This window comes from Lissotriton vulgaris, chromosome 8 (genome assembly GCF_964263255.1).
Source record: "Lissotriton vulgaris chromosome 8, aLisVul1.2, whole genome shotgun sequence".
NCBI classification, from domain to species: domain Eukaryota; kingdom Metazoa; phylum Chordata; class Amphibia; order Caudata; family Salamandridae; genus Lissotriton; species Lissotriton vulgaris.
In genome coordinates, this window is record NC_141696.1 from 464,660,180 (window position 1) to 464,683,852 (window position 23,673).

At 49.5% G+C, this 23,673-nt stretch overlaps 1 protein-coding gene across 4 annotated transcripts in view; it reads right to left on the minus strand.

The window, feature by feature from the left end:
• Positions 1-23,673, minus strand: part of TPP2 (tripeptidyl peptidase 2) — a 656,253-nt gene that overhangs the window by 135,434 nt on the left and 497,146 nt on the right. For all 4 annotated transcript variants that reach the window (XM_086934242.1, XM_086934243.1, XM_086934239.1 and 1 more), the window contains exon 23: positions 9,711-9,789. In XM_086934242.1, coding sequence (XP_086790368.1) covers positions 9,711-9,789 — 79 coding nt within the window. The remainder of the gene's footprint in view (positions 1-9,710; positions 9,790-23,673) is intronic.

The window sequence follows — 23,673 nt, forward strand, 5'->3', positions numbered from 1 at the left end:
GGTTGCGCTGAGAGGGCACTGGGTGAGATATGGGTACATTTATTTGAAAAACCCATGTCGAACAACATCCATGTTGTTACTTGCAGATGATGAAGCACCATCTCTGGCGACTTTGCTTTGAGTAGCCAGTAGTCCAGACAGGGGAATACAGGAATCTCTGACCTTCTGAGATGTGCTGCTACTACCGCTACCACCTTTGTGAAGACCCGCTGTGAGGATATTAGACCCCACCATAAAACAGATATAAGTTTGATGCGACTTAAGGGTGGGAATGTTAAAGTAAACATCCTGTAAATCAATCAACACCATCCAGTTTTCCTGCTGCAGCCCCAGAAGAACCGGAGCTAGGGTCAACATCTTGAATTTCTCCTGTTTGAGGTACAAATTCAAGATCCTGAGGTCTAAGATTGGTCACAATTATCTTTCCTTTTTGGGGATACCGGAGGTAGCATCTCTGACCCCTTTCTTGCTCCGGAACCACCTCTATCACACCCTTCTGTAGCAAACATAGAACCTGTCGCTGCAGAAGCAACAGATGGTCCTCCGAGCACCAACCCTGACAAGGGGGAAAAGAGGAGAAACTCCTGGAAAGGAAGGGCATACCCATTTCTACAAGATTCAAAACTCAAAGATCTGATATAACAGAATTCCAATTTTGTAGAAAATGGGACATCTGACCTCCCACAGGTTCAATATGCTCTAAGATGTGGGATCTAGAGCTGCTTCCCTGTGGAGCCAGTTGGGGGAACAGGAGGAGAGTTTTAGGCAAGCAGATCCCCGCTGACGACCTCTACCCTTCCCTCTGATCTATACAGCAGGTTTGCCGGTTGCTGTTGTTGGGCCTGAAAAGGAGCAGCCTTTCCAAAGCCCCAAAATCTTCGGTTTCCAAATCCCCTAAGCGGAGATTGCAAACCTAGAGACCTAGCAGTAGCTCTGTCTTTAAAGCATTGTAGCGCTGAGACCGCCTTCGTCGCGAAAAGTCTATAGCCATCAAAAGGAAGATCCAAAAATGTGGCCTGAACATCTGGAGAGAAAACTGATCCTCTCGGCAAGGCATGCCTCCTAGTTGCCACAGAGGAACTTATCACCCTAGCAACAAAGTCCGCTGTGTCAAGCCCAGATTGAATAAACGGATGGGCCGCAGCTTGAGTGTCCAACAGCACCTATGTAAAATGGCCCTGGATATCCTACAGGAGTTTAAGAATCACTTCCTTAACAGAGTCCATCAACGCATGGTGTAGTGTCCCAGCATGCAAGTAGCATTAGTCAACTTTAAAGCCATACTGGCTGATGAAAAAACCTTTTTTGCCCACTGCTCCAATTTTTTGGAGTCCCTATCCCTAGGAGTGGACGGAAAGGAACCTGAAGATTGCTTCAAAGACCATGAAGTCTGAACCCCCAAGCTCTCCGGTTAAGGGTGCATTGATAAAAAGGCTGGATACCAAGGCGCCTTGCCACAGGTCTGGACACAGCTGGGGCAGACATAGGCTTTTGCCATTCTTCTAGACTGGGTTCCGTAAAGGCCTCATTGAATGGATGCAAGGGCTCTATGACTGATGAAGGAGAGTGAAAAACCTCCGTCAGAATGTTCGGTTTGACAGAGGGTCATCATCTTTCCTGATAACAACTTGAAAGGACGAAACTTCTTGAGAAGGAAGAGCCTTAGGAGAAGCGAGTTCCCAATCTGGTGATGTATCCAGCTCAATAGTTTCCTGAAGCCCTTCAAATTTATGGATGGGATCCACTATCTGCGCTTCCTCCGCCTCTTCCTGTGCTCCTGGAATTCTTCCCTTTTCAGAAGCCTCTGTGCCACACTTCTTGACCATATCTTCGGAATCGGCGACGCCAGACCCGGCGCCGGTGACGTAGGAGCTGGCTTCGATGGAGGCCCTTCAGGGACGGCAAGAAGTCGAGACAGCGCCGGACTGAAGCCAGACCGTGCCGGAGAATAATCAAACCTTCTTTCCTGGGATGATTTCGGCATCAAGAACCTCTGCATCGGGAATGGCCAATTCGGGGTCATAGGCATGAAAGGCATAAAAGGTGCCTGGGCGTAATGAAGGGTTAAGCCCATATTGAATGAAAGTGGTCCCAGGGGTCCAACAGGTGTACCAGAAGGGTTAGCCACCCTGGCAAAGGAATATGCTACTTACCAGTATGCATCTGTTCTTGGCATGTAGGGCTGCTGACATTCATATCTGTGCATAGATCGCCGCCTAGTGTTGGGTCCGGGTGATTGCACATTGTTGTCCTGGAAGAGTCTTCGAAGTATCACAAGATAGGTGGCTCCTCCCCTGGACTACAGTGCGCATGGGCATCCTCTACACCCTCAGATTGTTTTTCGCCATTGTGGCAGAGATGGAGTGTAATACAGTAAGTGATGACCATGCCTGAGAATGATTCTGAGTGCTACAGCTGCGACAGGCACCGGGGAGGAGGGTGGGCGATATGAATGTCAGCAGCCCTACATGCCAAGAACAGATGCATACTGGTAAGTAGCATATTCCGTTCGAGGCATGTGGGCTGCTGAATTCATATCTGTGCATAGAATAAATAGCAGTTACCTCCTTATCGGCGGTTGCCCGTGCCAGCTGCAGCAGTCTGAAAGAGAGTTCTGAGAACAGCCTGTCCAACAGCCGCTTGCTGTTTGGAGTGTACATCTACGCAGTAGTGTTTGGTAAATGTATGTATGGTGGACCATGTGGCTGCTCTACATATAACCTCTAGAGGAATGTTACCCAGGAAAGCCATGGATGCCCCCAGCTTGCGTGTGGAATGCGCTCTTGGGGGAACTGTTAAAGTGCGTTTAGCTTTTTGATAGCAGATTTGAATGCATTTAACTATCCACCTGGCTAAACCTGATTTGGAAATAGGGTTGCCTTTATGTTGTGGAGAGAAGGCAACAAACAGTTGTTTAGTTTTGCGAAAGTCCTTTGTCCTGTCGATGTAATACAGGAGAGCTCTTTTGACATCTAAGGTGTGCAGTGCTCTGTCTGCCACTGAGTCAGGGTTTAGAAAGAAACTGGCAGTTCAATGTTTTGGTTAATGTGGAACTGCGAGATTACCTTTGGCATGAACTTGGGGTTGGTGCGCAGCACCACCCTATTAGCATGAATTTGTAGGTATGGCTCTTGAATTGTGAGGGCTTGAAGCTCGCTGACTCTTCGCAGCGATGTGATGGCTATTAGAAAGGCCACTTTCCAAGTAAGAAACTGTATCTCACAAGAATGGAGAGGCTCAAAGGGGGGTCCCATGAGCCTGGTGAGAACGACATTTAGATTCCGGACAGGCGAAGGAGGGTGTCTGGGAGGGATCACTCTTTTAAGGCCCTCCAAAAAGGCTTTGATGGCAGGCACTCTGAAAAGTGAAAGGTGCTGTCTATTCTGAAGATAAGCGGCTATAGCAGCCAAATGTATCCTGATGGAACTATATGCTAGGTTGCATTGGTACAGCTGTAGTAGGTAACATATGATGTTCTGCGTGGATGCATCTAGCGGATTAATGTCATTGTTGGAACAGTAAATGACAAAACGTTTCCATTTGGCTGCATAGCACGCCCTGGTTGTAGGCCGCCTTGCCTCCTTGATGATGTTCATACACTCAGGGGGCAAGTTGAGGTAGCCAAACTATGACCTCATGAGCCAAATCGCTAGGCCTAACTGTTGAGGATCTGGGTGCTGAATGTCTCCATGGCTCTGAGTGAGGAGGCTGGGGGTGAGGCGCAGCCACTGGTGAGGCACCACTGAAAGTTCCAGGAACGTGGTGTACCAAGCCTGCCGTGCCCACGTTGGAGCAACCAGGATGAGCGTCATGGAGTGCTGTCGCAGTTTGCGCGCCACCAGCGGTATGAGTGGGGCTGGGGAAAAAGCGTACGCAAATCTGCCTGACCAGTTCATCCATATCGCATTGCCCTGGGACTGCGGGTGTGGGAACCTGGCGGCGAAGCTTTGGCATTTTGCGTTCTCTTTTGTGGCGAAGAGGTCGATCTCTGGATGACCCCACTGCTGGAAGTATGGCTGGAGTACCGAGGGGTGGATCTCCCACTCGTGCATTTGATGACTGTGCCTGCTAAGCAGGTCCACCACCTGGTTGTTTACTCCCGGGAGATGCTCCGCCATGAGGAAGATGTTCCTCTGAATGGCCCACTTCCACATGCTCTGGGCTAGGTGAGATAGCTGCTGGAGTGTGTGCCTCCCTGTTTCTATACGTAATACATGGCAGTCATGTTGTCCGTCCGGATCAACACGACCTTGTTGCACAGGTGCAACTTGAACGCTTTCAGTGCCATGAAGATTGCCATCAGCTCTAACAGGTTGATATGCATCTTTTGCTGTTGTGTTGTCCATAGTCCCTGCACCGTGTAATGGAAGACATGCGCTCCCCAACCCTGGAGAGATGCGTCAGTCAGCACTATCTGTGGGACAGGCTCTTGGAACGGTCGTCCCCTGCAAAGGTTTTGTGGATTCCACCAATGCAGAGAGTTGTAAGCACGACCGGTCACCAACACTAGGTCTTTTAGATGCCCATGAGCCTGGTTCCACTGTTGTGCCAAGCATTCTTGAAGGGAACGCATGTGCAGTCTCGCGTGCGGGACTATGAATATGCAGGATGCCATCATACCGATCAGTTGCATGAATACCTGCGCTGGGAGTGACTGTTGAGGCATGAACCTCCGAATGAGCAGCTGCATGCCGTCGACCCTGGCAGAGTTCGGCTGCGCTGTCGCCGTCAGAGTGTTCAAGGTTGCCCCTAGGTACTGTCACACATGGGCTGGCTGCAGGTGTGACTTTGTGTAGTTGAATGAGAACCCCAGACTGTGAAGGAGGTGAATCGTGCGCGACATATGGCTGGCACACTGCTGGGCTGACTTGGCCTGAACGAGCCAGTCGTCCAGGTAGGGATAGACGTGGATATGTTGTCTGCGAAGGTGCGCAGCCATGGTCACTAAGCACTTGGTGAACACTCTGGGGGCAGTGGTGACCCCAAAAGGCAGAACCTTGAATTGGTAATGCTGATTGTTGATGGTGAACCTGAGATACTTCTTGTGACTTGGGTGAATAGGAATGTGGAAATATGCATCCTTGAGGTCCAGGGTTGCTAGGAAGTCTCCCTGACTGAGCAACGGTAGGACCTGCTGTAAGGTTAACATATGAAAGTGTTCTGAAAGGATGTATTGGTTGAGGGGTCTGAGGTCTAGAATGGGCCGCAGGGATCCGTCCTTTTTTGGGATCAAGAAGTACAGAGAGTACACCCCTGTACCTCGTTCTTCTGGAGGCACGAGTTCTATTGCCCCTTTTTGCAGCATGGAGAGTACTTCTTGCTGCAATAAGTGCGTGTGCTCTGCGGACATAGGACGGTGCCTCGGGGGTATGTTGTGGGGGTGGAGGTTAGTTCTAGACAGTAGCCGTAACGGATAAGTTGTCTCGCCCACCTGTCCGTGGTAATGCTTTCCCAGACTGGCAGGAACTGCTGGAGTCTCCCCTGACAGGTGTTAGATGGTCGGGGGGCAGTGACAGGGCGTCAATGTTTGTTGAAGGCGGAGGATCTGGCGTTGTTATTGCCACGTCCTCTGCCTTTGGCGCTGTTCCCACAGTATCCACCCCTGGTATTTTTTGTGTAGGTGGATTGCGTGCTGCCTTTGGTGTACTGCGCCTGCTGCAAAGCCTGTCCCCTCGAGGCTCCCCTATTACCGGAGCGACGAAAGGAACTGCCCCGAAACTGCTGAGATTGCAGAGCCCCCATGGATTTGGCTGTCTCAGTGTCCTTCTTTATTTTCTCGAGTGTTGTGTCTACCTCGGAACCAAAAAGGAAGTCCGGGTTAACCGGCTGATTGAGCAGAGTAGTTTGAATCTCGGGCTTGAAACCAGAGATGCGGAGCCATGCGTAACGTCTTAGCATCACACTAGTGTTTATGGCCCTAACTGCTGTGTCTGCTGCGTCCAGTGCGCACTTAATGGACGCATTAGAAATCAGTTTTCCTTCTTGTATAATCATCTCTGCTCCCTCCTTGTACATATCAGGCAGGTGTTGCAACAACTGTTCCAGGGTGTCGTAGTGTGCCCTGTCGTATCTAGCCAACAGGGCCTGAATATTGGAAATCCTCCAAATATTTACAGCCTGACTGCCACTCGTTTCCCTGACGCCTCTAGAATCTTCGATTCTGTGTCCGGAGGCGGAGCGTCACCACTGGTTTGTGAATTTGCCCTTTTGCGGGCATTTGCCACTACAAGTGAGTCCAAGGGGAGCTGGCCTTTGATGTAGGTGGGGTCCACTGGAGCAGGCCTGTACCTTTTCTCAATACGTGGGTTAATAACCCTAGCTTTTGTGGGTTCTTTGAAGATGTCCGCAGCATGCTTGAGGACCCCTTTAAGCATAGGCAAAGTCTTAGTGGAACGTTCAGAGGTGGAGAAAGTGTCAAACAAGAAATCCTCGTCCACTGGCTCCGCATGCATCTCTACGTCATGGTTGAGTGCTGCCCTTTCAATCAAAGCGTTAAAAGCCGCAGTGTCCTCTGTTGGCGATGTTTTGACGTTATAGGACTAAGCGTCCGGAGCAGCATGTGGATCATCAGGGTCCACAGATTGATCTATAGCCTCAGACCACTGTCGTGGTTCATCCTGATCAGTATTATAAGCATAGGCCGCTTGACTATAGTCGTACCCCGTGTCCTCCTCACTCCGTGCTGGAGAACATGCCACTTGCTGTGAATATTCCTGAACAGGCTCGAAGAGAACTGGTGAGGTGGCCGAGTCCTTTTTGCGTATGAGAGGAATTTCGTAACACTCCAAGGGACGTTCAGGCGCGATCTTCCACTTGTGGACAGTGAGCCTGCCTGATTCCGCGTCGATAAAGAGTTTCGACTGGTTGTCGTAGGAGGGTTCGTGGAAAACCACCCCTTCTGTGGCGGGCTTCGACGTAGTCGACGACGTCCTGGAAGGTTCTGCGCCTTTATGGAGGTCGAGCTGCTTTGCTCGAGCCGTTGGCGGAAGACCGAACTTAAATCGGGGTCTGTCCGACGGTCTTGGAGCTTGATGTGGTAGTCGCTTCAGGCTGTTTCAGCACTTGAGGAGGACGCTTGCTTGATGGCGCCGACCCGAGCTCCCGGCGTGGAGCATCCCCAGCCTTGGGCGTCGAGGAGACCTGCTGCTTTGGGTCGGCTTTGGCCTTCAGCTCGAGGTGCTTGCTGAGCAGTGGCTTGACAGCGGTCCCTAGTAGTTCAGGGATTTAGGCAGAATTGATGGACATACACTCAATAGTCAGTATGACCTTTGTCCAGCAGGACAGGTTTTTATTTTAAGAGATTTTGAGAACATAAAAGGATTTTTTACAAGGTGGGTACAGCCAGTAACCCACAGGGGACAAGACAAAACAGGGGGGTAAACTTGACACAAACAAGGGCGGTCTGTGCTAGTCTCTCAGTGAACAGACAATGGTAAAGTACAAAGCATCATTGTGAACAATTTTCCATTTGTAGGGTACATATGATGCTACTTTGTCGACGGCGTTTCGATGCCTACACACAGATACATGGCATCATCTTCAGGACAAAGAGTTAATTTGTTTGTCTTGAAAGCATAACAGTTTGTAGGGCCAATGTTGTGGTCCACAAAGTAGTCTGTTAACCACATGGCTGCTAGGCAGTTTCCCGTCCTGCGCTGAAGAACCAATATGTCCATTATTTATGACGAGCTGGCCTTGTCATCAGCGCACGGCAGGTAAGCGCCATGACGAGCCCAGCTCGTCATTAGCTTCGAAGGGGTTAAGCAGTACCAATGCTTTTAGAATCAAAGCAAGAGAAAGATGAAGGATTTAGGAGCACATTAGTATCCAAACCAGGGCAAGGGAGCCTCTAGATACGAGACCGGACCGAACGTGTCTCATTCCTGGTTTGGCTGCTCCTTGTCTATGCAGGATACAGGTCGGCGGGGATCGCCGACCTGTATCCTGCATAGACAAGGAGCAGGATACTCTTGCCTCTGAAGCTGCTGTCGCAAGAAGCACCGAAGGAGTCTCTATATACTATATACTGAGAATCCAAGAAGGATGAAGCCAAATCTGGCAGCTGGATCTAGAGGGTGCAAGAAGGAGTGCAGCATCTCCTTCAGATGCTCTTGGCCCAAAAGTGTGGATGACTAACTTGCCTGGCATTAGGTCAGATCCCTACAGTCAAGCTAGAATACATTGTAGATTGAACCCCAACCGAGAAAGAGCACCATGGCTCCCGACAGCTGAGCTGCTGCTGTATAAATTTTGCATCTTAAGGTGGTGGCCTGGAACAACAGATGGCAAGATAGCTTACTCACATGTTGGGTGCAGACTAGGCTCTAGTACTGAATCAAGAGAAGGACATGTACTCAACATCTCGAAGCAATGGACATACAGAACTGTGCCCAGAAATATGGACTGACTTGATGTTTGTTAACTGTTTGCATCAGGCCTTTGCACTTCATTCAATATATAACAGAGTTTTTAGAATAGATGGTTTTCGGCCCAAAGAATCTACCTGCCACGGGTACCTAATGTCCTTCCCATGAATTGTGACAACAAGGCACTGCTGAAACAAGTTGTCAAGACTGTGCTAATTGAGGGTCATTAGACCTGGTGCCTTCACCTTCTCCAAAGTTATTTGCACCATTTGAATAAAGCCCGTGAGGGAGGCTGTGGGTCTTGGGTGGGGATACCTTATTAACTTCCTGGCAAAAAAGAGGTTAAGTACCACTCCCAGCGGGTGGGAACACATACTTAATTCATTACTATCATTTCTAGTTTAGTAATCAAACATCCCTTTCAAAACTATGAAAAGGCTTATGCTGCATGCAAGAAAGGGAGTTCCAGAAATTCCACACACTGATGACAGGCCTAAACCAGAGGACTATTCCCCAAATATGAGACAAGGTTATGCAATGCTGTGAGGAGAGCGGTTTGTTGTATGGTGTTGTTGGGTGGCCTCACAGTGTAATAAACTCCGTAATCTGTCGTGGGTCCAGTCAAGCTCATTTGCAAAACCTACATTAGGGCCAACATACCTATTAAAAAGGAAGATTTGGGCTTTGCCATTTAAAGTAAAGACAAAGTTGAGTTAGCAATTTAACATACACCTTTAAGGGTCAGAGCACTGGCACCAAGGTCTGGTTAGCTGGCCTCAGTGCATTTTCAGAGTCATTACCTCAGTACCTAATAGTCAAAAAGTGGGGGTGAACCAGCAAAAAGCCATTTCCTCACAAATGCCTACTAGCATTTCAAGAATGGATTGAGGCTGGAGGCATACACTATCTGAGGCTGATGAATGATTAACATGAGGCTGAAAAATTGCTAAAGAATAGATCCAATGCAGGACTTCTGAATAGAAGCAAGGCTCAGCTGGGGGAAAATAGGTGAGCAAAAAAAGAAGTAGGCTGCAATCCACACCGCTGAGTTGGGCGGGGGGGAAGAGATGGCGAGGGTAGGGCATGCTTTATGTCATACATGAACCGGCATGCAAGATTCTTTATTGAAACCGCTATAGAAACAGTTTTCGTCATACCACTAAGCTGCAACAAATTTCCACAGGCTAAAAATGGAGAAAAGCCTGGACATCAGCGTATCAGTGGTATAGTTGCAATTGGAAGTGCCCTTCAAACACTAGATATAAAAGGAGTGAGCATAGCTAAACTGTATGGTTAATCTACAATAACAAGTTACACAACTGAAGACGAGTTGCAACTACTCACAGCTTTTTTTCCTAATTCGGTCTTAGATAACGTCAATGATCCTGCAAGATAGCATCCAGGTCCTGCCCCCTTTGGTATTCTAGAAAAGAAGAAAAAGTTCAATGAGGACAGCATTAAGACCACCACGTGACTGGCTACCCTATCAAGTGGACACTGACGATGACCATTTGGTTAAAATATGCATAGTCCACTATAAGGTCATGCAATACAGTTAATTACATGTTTACTTATAGCTAATGTCTGAAAAAATACCATTTGCCTTTAGATGCGGTTCCTAAACTATCTAGTGTAGAGATGTCTAAAAGAATTGTCCCTATCCTGCAGTTCCTCAGAAAAATCAGGCTTTTATAACTGTAACCACTTGGGAATCGGATCAAATTCCAGATGCTGCACCAGGTGATGCTTTAGGAATTGCAAAAGCATATATTGTTAGAAAGTGAGGATACATCCAGTTATGAATTTATTCTATTTCAACTTTGCAATACTTTCCTGAGTGCTCTGTAGGGAACCATTTGCAAATTAGTATCACCTCGCTCTGAGTGAGTAGTCCAGCTATATAAATGCAAAGCTGCATTGTAGGAAAGTGGGTTTCTGTTGCAGTAACCCCCCCACTTTTTGCCTGATAACGGATGCACTTTTCCTCGGTGTGCCCTGGGACCCTGCCAATCGGGAACCCAGGGCCTGTGTTCCTTCCCTAAAAACTGTACTAAAGCCTGAACCCAATTGGCATCTCTGGCCACAAGTAAGCCCCTGGTAAATGGTACCCTAGGTACACAGGGCACTGTGACCAGAGAAGGCCCCTAAGGGCTGCAGCACTTATTGTGCCACCCTTAGGAGGCCTGTACCCTGCCACACACGCACTACCTTTGCAGGCTGATTGTCTTGGTGCAGAACTAAACATATAGTCGACATGGCACACATCCCTGTGTGCCATGCCCACAAAAACACTGCCCTGGCATACCCCAGTCACCCCTCTACCTGAGTGCACTATGCAAGTGGTGTGGGCACAGGTGCATGAGCCCTGTGCCCCTACAGTAGCCAGGGCCATTCCTGGGCACTGTAAGTGCAGTGATGCTTTTAAGAGTATATGGTGCTGGGAGCTTATTATTACGAACTCCACAGCACCATAATGGCTACACTGAAGACTGAGAAGTTTGGTATCAAACTTCTCAGCACATTAGAACCACACTGATGCCATTGTGGGATTTAATCTAAAATGCACTACAGAGGGCATCTTAGAGATGCCCCCTGAAACCTAACCAACTACCAGTGTCCTGACTGAGAGGCTGCCTAGGCTGCCACACAGCAGACATGTTGCTGGAGCCCTGGGTGGAGAGCCATCTGCTCTCCTGGGCCTGCAACAATGCACATCCTGGAACGAGGTGCTAGGTCTCCTCCCCCAGGATGGGCAGGGGGAGCTTCAAAGGCATGGCGCCTTTGAAAGCTTCTCCAGGCCACATGCTGTACTCAGCAACTGGCCCCCACCGGTTCCGACCCCTACTCTGGCAGGAAGACAGGTGGGAAAAACAAGGGAAGAGAAGGGGGTGTGCCAGCCTCTGCCAACCCCACCCCTCAGGTGGGGGAGGCGAGGTAAAGCACAATTCCGGACTCTCGCCATCTTGAGGATGGGGAGCCCTGCCCAATCAGAGATAGGCACCTGCCCCCCTCCCACAGAAAAGGAGCAGGATAGGGGTGTACTCACCCCAGGACAGGAACCCATTGGTCCCTGCCCTTGCCCTACCTGTAACGCCCCTAAAGAACAAGTTACTTACATTCAGTGACGCTTTTTCTGGTAGATACAGTATCTGCCTGTAGATTCCTCACCTTGTGAATATCCCCTTGCGTCAGCAACATTCGGAAATTCTTTTTGTAGCTTCGCGCCGACGTGGACGACGTCATAGAGGTACGGCATTGCGCGCGACTCCGCTGACGTCACGGACACCATAATAGGCCCACGCCGGCGTGATGACATCAGTTTCGCCTTTTTTTCCCGTGCCTTCGAGGCACACGGATGGACCGATGACAGTAGATATATACACAGTATACACAGTACACAAATGTCAAGATAACACACATAGTGTTGAAGCAAATACAGAAATGCAATTAAAATAAAACATTTCCTTGACAATAAACTCAGGTATAGAAGAGTGGACAATGGGGAGGCGGGTCGGTCAGTGAGGAATCCACAGGCAGATACTGTATCTACCTGAAAAAGTGTTACCAAAGGTAAGTAACTTGTTCTTCTGATAGATACATCTGCCAGTGGATTCCTCACCTTGTGAATAGAGTCCCACAGCAGTCCCCACTCCCGGAGGAGGGTGTCCACTCTCCTATACCAGAAAATCTTGGAGGACAGAGCGCGCAAAGTGGCCGTCCCTCCTCACCTCGGTATCCAAGCAGTAATGCTTCGCGAAAGTGTGGAGGGAGGCCCAAGTCGTAGCTCTACAAATATCCTCAACAGGTACACCTCTGGAAAGAGCAGATGTTGAAGACTTAGCTCTAGTAGAATGAGCCTTTATACCCTCTGGAGGTTCCTTACCCGCCAGGGAGTAGCAGATCTTGATGCATAAAACAATCCATCTCGAAAACGTGCGCTTGTGCACCGCCTTCCCCTTCTTGCAGCCAGTAAAACCAACAAATAGCTGGTCATCCGACCTGAACTCTCGCGTCCTGTCCAGGTAGAAACTCACCGCCCTCTTAGGGTCCAAGCGGTGAAGCCTTTCCTCCTCCTTGGAAGGGTGAGGGGGAGGATAGATGGTAGGGAGGGTAACGGACTGACCCAGATGAAATGGAGTTACCACCTTCGGCAGAAAAGCAGCCCTGGTCCTGAGAACCATTCGTTCAGCATGAATGGACAAAAACGGGGGCTTTGAACTAAGAGCTTGAAGCTCACTTACCCTCCTTGCCGAGGTAATTGCCACCAGAAAAACAGTCTTGAAAGTCAAAAGTCTCATGGGACACTTGTGCAATGGTTCGAAAGGCAAACCCATCAAAAACGTAAGCACAAGGTTCAAATCCCATAGTGGAACAATAAAAGGTGTTGGAGGAAATTTATTGGTTAGGCCCTTGATGAATCGTAATACGACAGGAGATTTAAATAAAGAGGGCTGGTCCGGCAAACAAAGGAAAGCCGATAAGGCTGACAAATAACCTTAGATAGTTGCCACCGCAAAACCCTGCTGGGCCAAAGAAAGTGCAAATTGAAGTATATTGGACAAACGAGCCCTTAAAGGGTCAATGGACTTTTCCCCACACCAAGCAACAAATTTAGACCATCTATAAGAATAGATAGACTTAGTGGAGTCACGCCTGGCCGACAAAATGACATCCACCACATCGTGTGGGAGAGAAAAGGAACTCAGATTGCCACGTTCAATCTCCAGGCATGAAGGTGTAAGGTCTGGAGGTGGGGGTGTAGAACCTGCCCCTCCATCTGGGAGAGGAGATCTGCCCTGTGAGGGAGACAGAGCGGCGAGCACGAGTAGAGGTGGAGAAGATCTGTGTACCACACCCTTCTTGGCCAATCTGGGTCGATCAATGTAACTTGTGCCGGGTCTTGGCGAATCTTCCTCAGAACCCGAGGAATCAAGGGTATGGGAGGAAACGCGTAACGGAGTTGCGAGTCCCAACTCATCTGAAACGTGTCCCCCAGAGCTCCTTGCATCGGAAACTGGAGACTGCAGAATGACGGGCAGTGAGCATTCTCGTGGGTGGCAAATAGATCCACCTGAGGAGTTCCCCACGTCCGGAAGACGTGACTAACCACCTCCGGGTGAAGCCTCCACTCGTGGTCGGCCGAGAACTCCCGACTGAGACTGTCTGCACGTACGTTCAGAACCCCGGCCAGATGATTTGCCATCAGACAAATCTGATGGTCCTGAACCCATGACCAGAGACACAGAGCCTCTCTGCAGAGACACTGCGACCCTACTCCCCCCTGCTTGTTGACATACCACATCGCAGTGGTGTAGTCCGTCAGGACTTGAACTGACCGACCGCGAAGGGAAGGGAGGAAGGCCTTGAGCGTCAGACGTATCGTCCGCAATTCCAGAAGGTTGATGTGAAGCAACCTTTCCTCTGGAGACCAAAGACCCTTGACCTCCAGATCCCCCAGATGAGCACCCCACCCTAGAGTGGATGCATCCGTTTTTACTGTGGCCACCGATGGAGGTAATTGAAAAGGCTTTCCTTGTGACAGATTGCCCTCCACGCTCCACCACGACAGATCCGCCGCAGTTTCCCTGGAGATCCTGACTGACTCCCTGAGATCTCCGTTGTGCTGATACCACTGCCTGCGGTGGCACCAATGGAGCGCCCTCATGTGCCAGCGTGCATGGTTGACCAACAGAATGGAAGAAGCCATCAGACCGAGCAGACAAAGGACCTTCAGGACTGGAACAACCGCTCCACCGTGAAATTAAGGAATCATTTCCTGTATGTCGTGAATCCTTTGAGGAGGAGGGAATGCACGACCCACAGTAGTGTCCAGTACCGCACCTATGAACAGGTTGCGCTGGGAGGGCACCAGGTGAGACTTGGGTACATTTATCGAAAAACCCAACCTGTGCAACAACTGAGTTGTCTCTTGCAGATGATGGAGCACTATCTCTGGAGAATCTGCCTTGATCAGCCAATCGTCCAGATACGGAAATACAGGTATCCCCGACCTTCTGAGATGTGCAGCCACCACTGCCATCACCTTGGTGAAGACTCGAGGCATAGTAGTAAGACCAAACGGAAGGACCGCAAACTGGTAGTGTTGCGACCCAACCGTGAAACGGAGATGCTTCCTGTGCGACTTCAGGATAGGAATATGAAAATACCCATCCTGTTAATTGATCGACACCATCCAGTCTTCTTCCAGCAGCGCCTGAAGAACCTGCGCAAGGGTGAGCATCTTGAACCTCTCCTGTTTGAGATAGAGGCTCAAAATCCTGAGGTCCAGGATTGGACGAAGTCTGGGGATCAGGAAATACCGGGAGTAGCATCCCTGACCCCTCTCCTGCATCACCTCTATCGGAGGAGTAGGAGGAAGAAGAAGGAAGAAGAAGAAAGAAGGAAGAAGGAAGAAGGAGAAGAAGGAGAAGAAGGAAGAAGAAAGAAGAAAGAAGGAAGAAGAAAGAAGAAAGGAAGAAGGAAGAAGGAGAAGAAGGAAGAAGGAGAAGAAGAAGAAGGAAGAAGGAGAAGAAGAAAGAAGAAGAAGAAAGAAGAAGAAGAAGAAGAAGGAGGAGAAGGAAGAAGGAGGAGAAGGAAGAAGGAGAAGGAAAAGAAGGAGAAGGAGAAGGAAGAAGAAGAAGGAGAAAGAAGGAGAAGAAGAAGAAGAAGAAGAAGGAAGAAGGAGAAGAAGGAAGAAGGAGAAGAAGAAGAGGAAGAAGAAGGAAGAGGAAGAAGAAGGAAGAGGAAGAAGAAGGAAGAGGAAGAAGAAGGAAGAGGAAGAGGAAGAAGAGGAAGAAGAGGAAGAGGAAGAAGAAGAAGAAAAAGAAGAAGAAAAAGAAGAAGAAAAAGAAGAAGGAGAAGGAGAAGGAGGAGAAGAAGGAGAAGGAGAAGGAGAAGAAGGAGAAGAAGGAGAAGGAGAAGGAGAAGGAGAAGAAGGAGAAGGAGAAGGAGAAGAAGGAGAAGGATAAGGAGGAGAAGGAGAAGGAGAAGGAGAAGAAGGAGAAGGAGAAGGAGAAGGAGAAGAAGGATAAGGATAAGGAGAAGAAGGAGAAGGAGAAGGAGAAGGAGAAGGAGAAGGAGAAGAAGGAGAAGGAGAAGGAGAAGAAGGAGAAGGAGGAGAAGGAGAAGGAGGAGAAGGAGGAGAAGCAGAAGAAGAAGAAGCAGAAGAAGAAGCAGAAGAAGAAGCAGAAGAAGAAGAAGAAGGAGGAGGAGGAGGAGGAGGAGGAGGAGGAGGAGGCTTGACGACCTCTGGGACGAGCTATTTGTCTGCCCCTATAAGACTTGTACAGAGTATTTTGCTGCTGCTGTGGCTGCTGTTGAGAATGTTTGTAGGCTCGAAAGGAAGACCTGCCAAATCCTCTGAAGCGCTTCCCAAATGTGCCTCTTGTCTGAAGGCCCAATGACTTCGCCTTCGCTCTGCTGTCATTAAAACGCTCTAAAACAGTGTCAGCCTTCTTCCCAAACAATCCAGACCCATCAAAGGGCAAATCCATCAAGGCAGACTGTACATCTGTTGAGAACTCTGATGACTTTAACCACGCAGCTCTCCTAGTGGCCACCGAAGAGGCCGCGTCCAGCCCACTCTGGATTACCTGCTTTGCTGCAGCCTGAGTGTCGGATAGAACCTCCTGAAAGTCCTTTCTATCCCCTTCAGGAATCTTGGGCACTAACTGTTTTACAGAATCCATCAGGGCATGGATGGAACGTCCCATCAGGCAAGTCGCATTAGTAGATTTTAATGCCATGCTGGATGAGGATAAGACTTTCTTAGCTGCCTGATCCTGTTTTCTCGACTCTTTTTCCCCAGGAACCTGCGGAAAAGCCCCCGCAGACTTCTTAGAGCAGGCAGCCTGCACAACTAAACTTTCAGGCAGGGGGTGTGTTGATAATAAGTCAGGGTCATTAGGAGCCACCCTATATCTCCTCGCAACCGCCCGCAACAGCAGGGGCTGACAGAGGTTTCTTCCACACCTCATAGATTGGCTCAGCCAAAGCGTCATTTAATGGCAGCATTGGTTCAATTACAGAGGAAGGTGAATGGAGGACCTCCGTCAGAATATTTGACTTGTACTCAGCGGTAGGCAGAGTGATGTTTAACAAGTCTGTCGCCTTCCTTATCACCACATGGTAAGGAGTCACATCTCTAGAAGGTTTATCAGATGCAGAGGCCAAATCCCACTCAGGAGACAGTTCCAGGCCACTAGCCTCCCTTAGGTCATCAAAAGGATCCTCAGACTCCTGAAGCTCACCTTCCTCCAAGTCTTCATCCAGATACCTCTCTTCCTCCAGAAGCCTCTGTGCCTCACGCCTCGACCTCTCCTTCACAAATGAAGCCGACGGATCCATGAACGACTCCGCCAGAGTCGGTGCTGGCGTCGAACCTGAAGTCGGGCCAGGCAGTTTAACTCTAGGTCGAACCGGATTCGGCATCTGAGTCGAGGGTACCGGCGTTGAAGGAATCGGCGTCAATGGATTCGGCGTCGACGGCTTCGAAGGCTTCAGAAAAAGCCAATGCGGTGCTGGAGCTGGCATGAAAGGCATGAAGGGCGCAGGAGCATTAGCCTGGGGAACACCCAGACTAAACGCCATAGGACGCGTGGGACCAAAAGGTGCACCAGATGGGTACATTGCCCTGGAGTAGACCCCAAACATGGCATTGAGGAATTTCCTCTGATCCTGACCTGGAGCTGGAAAGGCAGGATATGAGCCCCCAGGCTGCTTCCGAGGGAGCTGCGTCATCACGACGTCGACCTCCTCTTCAGGCTGGTGCACCGGAGTTGACTGACCCGCAGGCAACTGAGCCTCGACTTCACCAACTTCCTCCACCTCACCTTCATCCTCCTGGCCTGAATGATGGGACGGAACCGAAGATGGATTCACTACCTGCTTCTGTGACCCAGGCGAATCCGCACGCGAAGCCTCACCCTCGGAGACCTGCGCTTCCGAAGACGAAGACACCACCTCCTTCCGAAGCAGCTTAACCTGCGACTTCAGTCTCGAACTCGAGTCCTTCTCAGAATGATGTCTGGACTTGTGGCTCCTCTTCTTGTGCTTCTTCCTCGAAGACCTCGGAGCATGAGCAGAGGACGACTCAGATTGCGACCTCAAACAAGACCTCGACCGCCAAGTTCGCGACTTCGAAGTTTTCTTCTCCTTCTTACTTTTTAATTTCGCAACGAGGAGCTTCGTCTCCCTTTCTCGAATGGCCTTCGGTGTCATCTTCTTGCAAGATTGGCACTCCTCGACGTCATGGTCGGAACTCAGACACAGCACTCATGTGGGTCAGTGATTGACATTGTCTTTCCATATTCCCCGCAAGCTTTAAATCCGGTCTTCTTCGACGACATCTCGACAGAAGACAATAAATCACAGAGAAAAATCACAGAGTAACAAAGTTACTATAACAGCTACAGACGATCCCTTGAAAACCGTTCGCGTCGAGGAGGGGGAAAAAAGGGAACTGATGTCATCACGCCAGCATGGGCCTATTATGGTGTCGGTGACGTCAGCGGAGTCCCGCGCGATGCCGTGCCTCTATGACGTCGTCGGCGCGAAGCTACAAAAAGAATTTCTGAATGTTGCTGACGCAAGGGGATATTCACAAGGTGAGGAATCCACTGGCAGATGTATCTATCAGAATTTAGTATTTAGGGGCACCCTGAACCTTCCTTCCTCAGATCCAGATACCGAAACAGGCAAGAAGATCAAGAAACAAGAAGACCTGCTGTGCAGCTGCTAAGAAGAGGACAACACCAACTGACTTGGCCCCAGCCCTACAGGCCTGTTGACCCTCAAACCTGCTCCTGCTAAAACCTGGCGCCTTCAGTGGTCAGCAACTTCAAAAACCCCGGAGGACCCGACTGCCTTGCGACTCTACCAAGACTAGGACTCGCACGAGCAGTGGTTCTACTCAAACAAGCAACACCTCTGGTGCCAGCCAGGAACCACGAATCCAGCACACTCTGCACCCGCCGAGCCCATTCTGTGCCTGAGTGGACAAAGACCACAAGAACGTCCCCCTGCGATTGTGACCACGAATCCAGTGCCCAAGGACCCTCCTCGACGACCCAGACGACATCTGCAGCCTCACAACAGGGGACCACTCCAACCGCGACCAGCTGAGGGTAAGATTTCCCGACGTCAAAAGACACCCCTGCACCCGGCGCCACACGGCCCTCTGTGCCCAACTCCTGGTTGTCTACCTATCCTCCAAGATCCCAACTTACCTCTCGAAGTGGTGGTTGCACCTGAAGAATATCAGTCTCCGAGCCTGCAACCTTTGTTCAACTTCCAACTTTCAGATTGAATAGCATTGAGCGCCCGACGGCTCAAAAGCACCATGCACCCACCTGCCCGAGTGCCCCTGGGAGTGCAACCTCTGTGCTAATCTACTTCCCTTTTCGCCCTGAGCTAGTGACCAGGAGCCCAGCTCCCACAGCTGTGTGGTGGCATGCTTGCCAGCAGCCACCAACCACAGGCCCCCTGCCTCCCACAGGCTAACATTGGGCCTAATTCTCTGTGCACCCGGCTGCCCCAGTGCCGCTGAGGGTGTAACAACTGTACCTACCTGACCCCGGGAGACCCCTGAGTCTATGCCCAGAACCTTAACTCTGCCAGTCGAGTAAATACGCGATGCACAGGCTGGCACACAAATTAATTTTAGCAGCAAATACGATCAGCAGCAAATACGATACCACAGGCGAGATCGGGGGCACAGTCAGGCACAGGGTAACATTGACTGGTTTCACTTGGAAATTCTTTTAATTGTGGAGTTTTGAAACTTTAAAATATTCATCTAAAATCAGCCGAATTACGAAAATGAAAAAACTCACCTGTTATCAGGAGGGATGCCAGTGCTGGATCTTGGTGCCCAGCACTGACCCTGAAAAGTAATTATAACTGTACTTACCGGTAACTTGAATTTCCTTCCGTAGGATAACATTGCCTGGTTTTTGCTAAAAAAGTGTCGATTTTTGAAACGTACAATTATTTGTTAAAAATCGCCTGTCTGACAAACGCATTCTTTCAAGTGTTTACAGGAGATGCACCAGTGCTGGATCCAACACCGAGTAAGAAAAAGTAACAATAACACTACTTACCTGCTAAGTGAATTTCCTACCATAGGATAACATTGGTGATTCTATGTGAAAAAGTTTCGAAGTGTCAACTTTTAAAATACAATAATATTCCTTAAAAATCACAACTGTAACCAAAAAGCTTTTACTCAACTGTCTACAGGAGATGTCCCAGGACTGAATCTAGGAACCACTCCTGTGTTTAGAAAAGTAATCCATTAAGTAATTAATTGCAATTAACTAGAAATTCCCATTGTGCTCAATGTCACATTGTGTTTGAAATTGTGTTTCCTATTGCAACTAACTAGTGTTCAAAAGTCTATTGCCTATTTGAAAAGTATTTCACTAAAGTATCTCATTCTGAGAAAGTATATTTTGATACCTATTGTTGGTTCTAAAATAAAACAACTATGTATTTTTAATACAAACCATTGGCCCAGAGTTGAGTTCTTGAGTGTGTGAGACAATTTGCTGACTGAGTGTGTATAACAAATGCTTTACACTGTCCTCTAATACTGCCTTACTGCTCCACCAAGCTACCATTTTAGAGAGTAAGGTTATATCTAACTTTAGCCTCTGCCAAACCTCTGGGGACTGTGGACTGTGCACACTGTACCTTACTTTGGTCCAGTATATACAGAGCCACTTTCTTACATGCAGTTATCGTCCCGTTATCAGAATTAACATTTTGGTAGCATCTACACCGGACAATAAATAATGACTGCTTTCACTGGAAGCAACAAAGACATAGGAGTCCAATTAAGAGCTAATTATAATGAAGGTTTATATTTCCCATTATTCACAAATAGATCCACTTTATTGACCATGTATAGACTAGCTCGAAAAGACTTCAAAACCTGCTATTCTGAATAAGCGTTAAAAACTGTCACTCAGATACTCTAGAAACTGTATTTCAAGTGTTTTGAGATGTGCAAGTATTTATGAACTACAGTTTATCTGCAATCTTGGAAAACACCAGGTATAGCTAATAATGCTGGACCTTAGATTCCCATCCAGAAACGAGAGCTACTTCCTTTTGGTCACTTTATTTGAATATGGTGTTTGGGGTGTAGTAATTGCTTTAAGCTCCAAGTAGTTGAGAATAATTTTATTAAACAGCTATTGATAATAACCAAAAGTGTATTGATTCTCTTTTGCCATTCTAAAGTGGGTCTGGAACATATTGAGGATAGACATGACCTTGCTCCTTTGATGCTATGGGAAAGGTTTGGATCACCCCGGAACTGAAGTTCACAAGATCCATTATTCAAGATTGTCTCTCCCTCTCCAACGTGGATAGTATTCCATGGTGTAGGAAGGGGGAGGCTCTAGTTGGCGCAGTGTAGCACTAGCGACAAGCAGGGACTCTCTCTTCCTCGTCAGGGCTGAGGGTTACCTTCCAGACAACCTCTGCTTACCCTCTAGGTAGTGTGGCTTAAGCAGTCGTAGGATAATCTTTGGGGCACATAGGGTTAAACATTTGCAATATCACACCATCACAACCAACCCACCACACAATGACACCAAACTGTATTTGTAAAAATATATATCTTTATATAAATTTCAAGCAGGCTTGTAAATACAGTTATCAAACTTTCAATAGCGGTTCCAGTTTACTCAAGTTCAGGTTGCCACAGTTCTTTCTAGCAATAAGCAATCTTTTGGGCCTTCTGCCCAGGTTCGACAAGGTTCAGTGTCTCGTAGCGCCTCAATGCGCTTTCCGCTGTCTCCGCTCGCTTTCGAGGGGAGATCGGGCCTCGAGGACCAGGAGCTGTGCGAGCCTCGGTTCCAGAGGCGGCTCGTGTTGGGAGCAGATAGCGCGGTGCGAGCTCGAGTTGCAGGGCGCTCGCACCGTGAGGACACAACACAGTACCTTTCAAATTCTTGTAGAGCGAGCGGCTTCCAGGGGAGCTGTCCCACGTCGTGTTGCTTTCCCGGGGTCGCTGTTCACTGCGGCTCTCAGCCGGGCAGGTCACGGGTCATCCGGGGCGGCGGTGTTCAGTGGCGGCAGGGTCCTTCCTTCGTCGTTCGCTCCGACCCTGGTGGCGGTGGCTGTGTGGTGGCGGCAAGTGGCAGTACGGTCCCCAAGTGCAGGACGTACCCAGCCAAAGTGCCGATTGCAGCTGTGCGCTCACAGCTGAGCTGTCGGGCAGGTTACCGGCCAGAGGGGGGTTATCACAGGGCGGCTGTCCGTCTTCGCAGGTGGATTGACGGCTAGAAGCGCAGTCAATTCGGGAGCTTGGACCGGACGGGTCCTCCTTCGCTTTGCTCTCGGGCTCCCGATGCAGGTGCGGTCACGGTGTTCGGGCCAGCGGCGGCTGGACCTCACGTTGCTCTCGCTGTTGCTTTGGGCCCCGGTCACGGTGCTCGGGGGATGTCAATGCCTTGGATTACGGGGAGCGTGGCAGGCTTGCCCAGCGCTCCCAAACCCCTCTGTCAGTACTGCAGCAATAAGCAGCACACACAGTCGCGTTCTTCAGGATGTAGCGCCCACTGGTCCTGGGGCGCTGGTCAGGGGGCAAGTTCAGCAGCAAGCGAGATCTTTCAGCAGAGTTTGGCACAAAGTTTCATAAAGCAAAAGTCTTCTTGTAGTCTTTTCTTTTCCTCTCCTTCTGCAGCAAGGCACCAGACACAGGCAAGAGACAGCACTCTTCCTTGTCCTTCCCGGTCCTTCTCGTCGGGTAGAGTTCCTTCTGTAGCCCAAACAGGATCTAATTTACAAGGAGCAAGGCTCCGTCTTTTATACTGCATTTCTTTTGTTCTCGCAGGCCAGGGGGGCCTTTGCATAGCCACTTTCAGTCCTTGAGTACTCTGGTGGGTGTAATCCGGCTTCTGCTTTCAGTGTGAGGGGCAGGCGCATCAGACGCCCCACAGGAGGTGGAGCCAGCATTGTGCGTACAGGGGCAGCCAGAGCACCTTGTTGATGGGGGCTACGCCCTTCCTGGGCCAGGTGTCGGCTGAGTCATCAGTCGCTCCCCAGGAGGGTGGAGCCAGCATTGTGGTGGCAGAGCACAGCAAGATCCAGAGTCAAGAGCCACTCCTACCTCCCACTAAGGTGCAATCCACGCATTCACCACCTGTCATCCCCGAGCCCTGTCACTCACACATCCCAGACAGTCCGATACACATACCAGCAGAGGCGGGCTGAAATGGTTAGGCAAGCAAATGCTAACTTTCTAAAAGTAGCATTTGCAAACACAGGATACTAAAATAAACTTTACTAAAAGAAATATTTTATTATTCTGAGTTCAGGCATACTAAACACGACTCTCTACCATGCTCCCTGAGCCTGCTGGGATCATAGGGTGTAATAATTCCAGCAGCCCGTTCTGGCCTAAAGGAAGCAGGTAGCCTTCAATAGTGAAATACGAGTTTAGTTGTAATTCACTACTAGGACATGCCACACACATCAGGGCTTGTCCTACCTTACACTTACAATGCACCCTGCCCTCAGGCCTACCATAGGGGTGACTAATATGAAGTCAAGGGAAGGTTCAGGGGCGGGCAAGTTGGTGCACTTGCCCAGCCGGCATGACAGTACGAGACTGCACGCAGGTTCTGCAATGGCAGACCCTAGACACATCTTAAGGCTGCTTCTGTGGGTGGCGCAACCAGCGCTGCAGGCCCACTAGCAGTATTGGCATTCACAAGCCCTGGCACTCCTAGTGCGCTTTACTAGGGACTAACAGTAAATCCAATGCACCAATCATGGACATCAATCACATGTACAATTTACAGTAGGGAGCACTTGCACTGCGGCACGGGTCAGCCGTGGTGCAGCGCCCTGAGTATCGGAAAACCAGCAAAACATCGGAGGCACACCAGCAAAAAGTGGAAGGGAAGCTCACGCCAAGGTGCCAGGTCTAACATGTGTCCCCTCCAGCTGAAATGTGGGGGGGGGGGAACTACCCTTCCCCAGGGAGTTCCACATCACTAAGGCGGAAAAATCTGGACAGACCGTCAGCGTTGGCGTGATCGGTGCCAGGGCGGTGTTCCACCGTAAAGTCCATACTCTGTAGAGAAATGGACCACCTCAACAGTTTCGGGTTCTCACCCCTCATCTGCATCAACCATCTGAGGGGCCTGTGGTCCGTCTGAACTCGGAAGTGAGACCCAAACAAGTAGGGTCTTAGCTTCTTCAGCGCCCAGACCACAGCAAATGCTTCACGCTCTATTGCACTCCACCTACTTTCCCGTGGAAGTAACCTCCTACTGATGAAGGCTACGGGTTG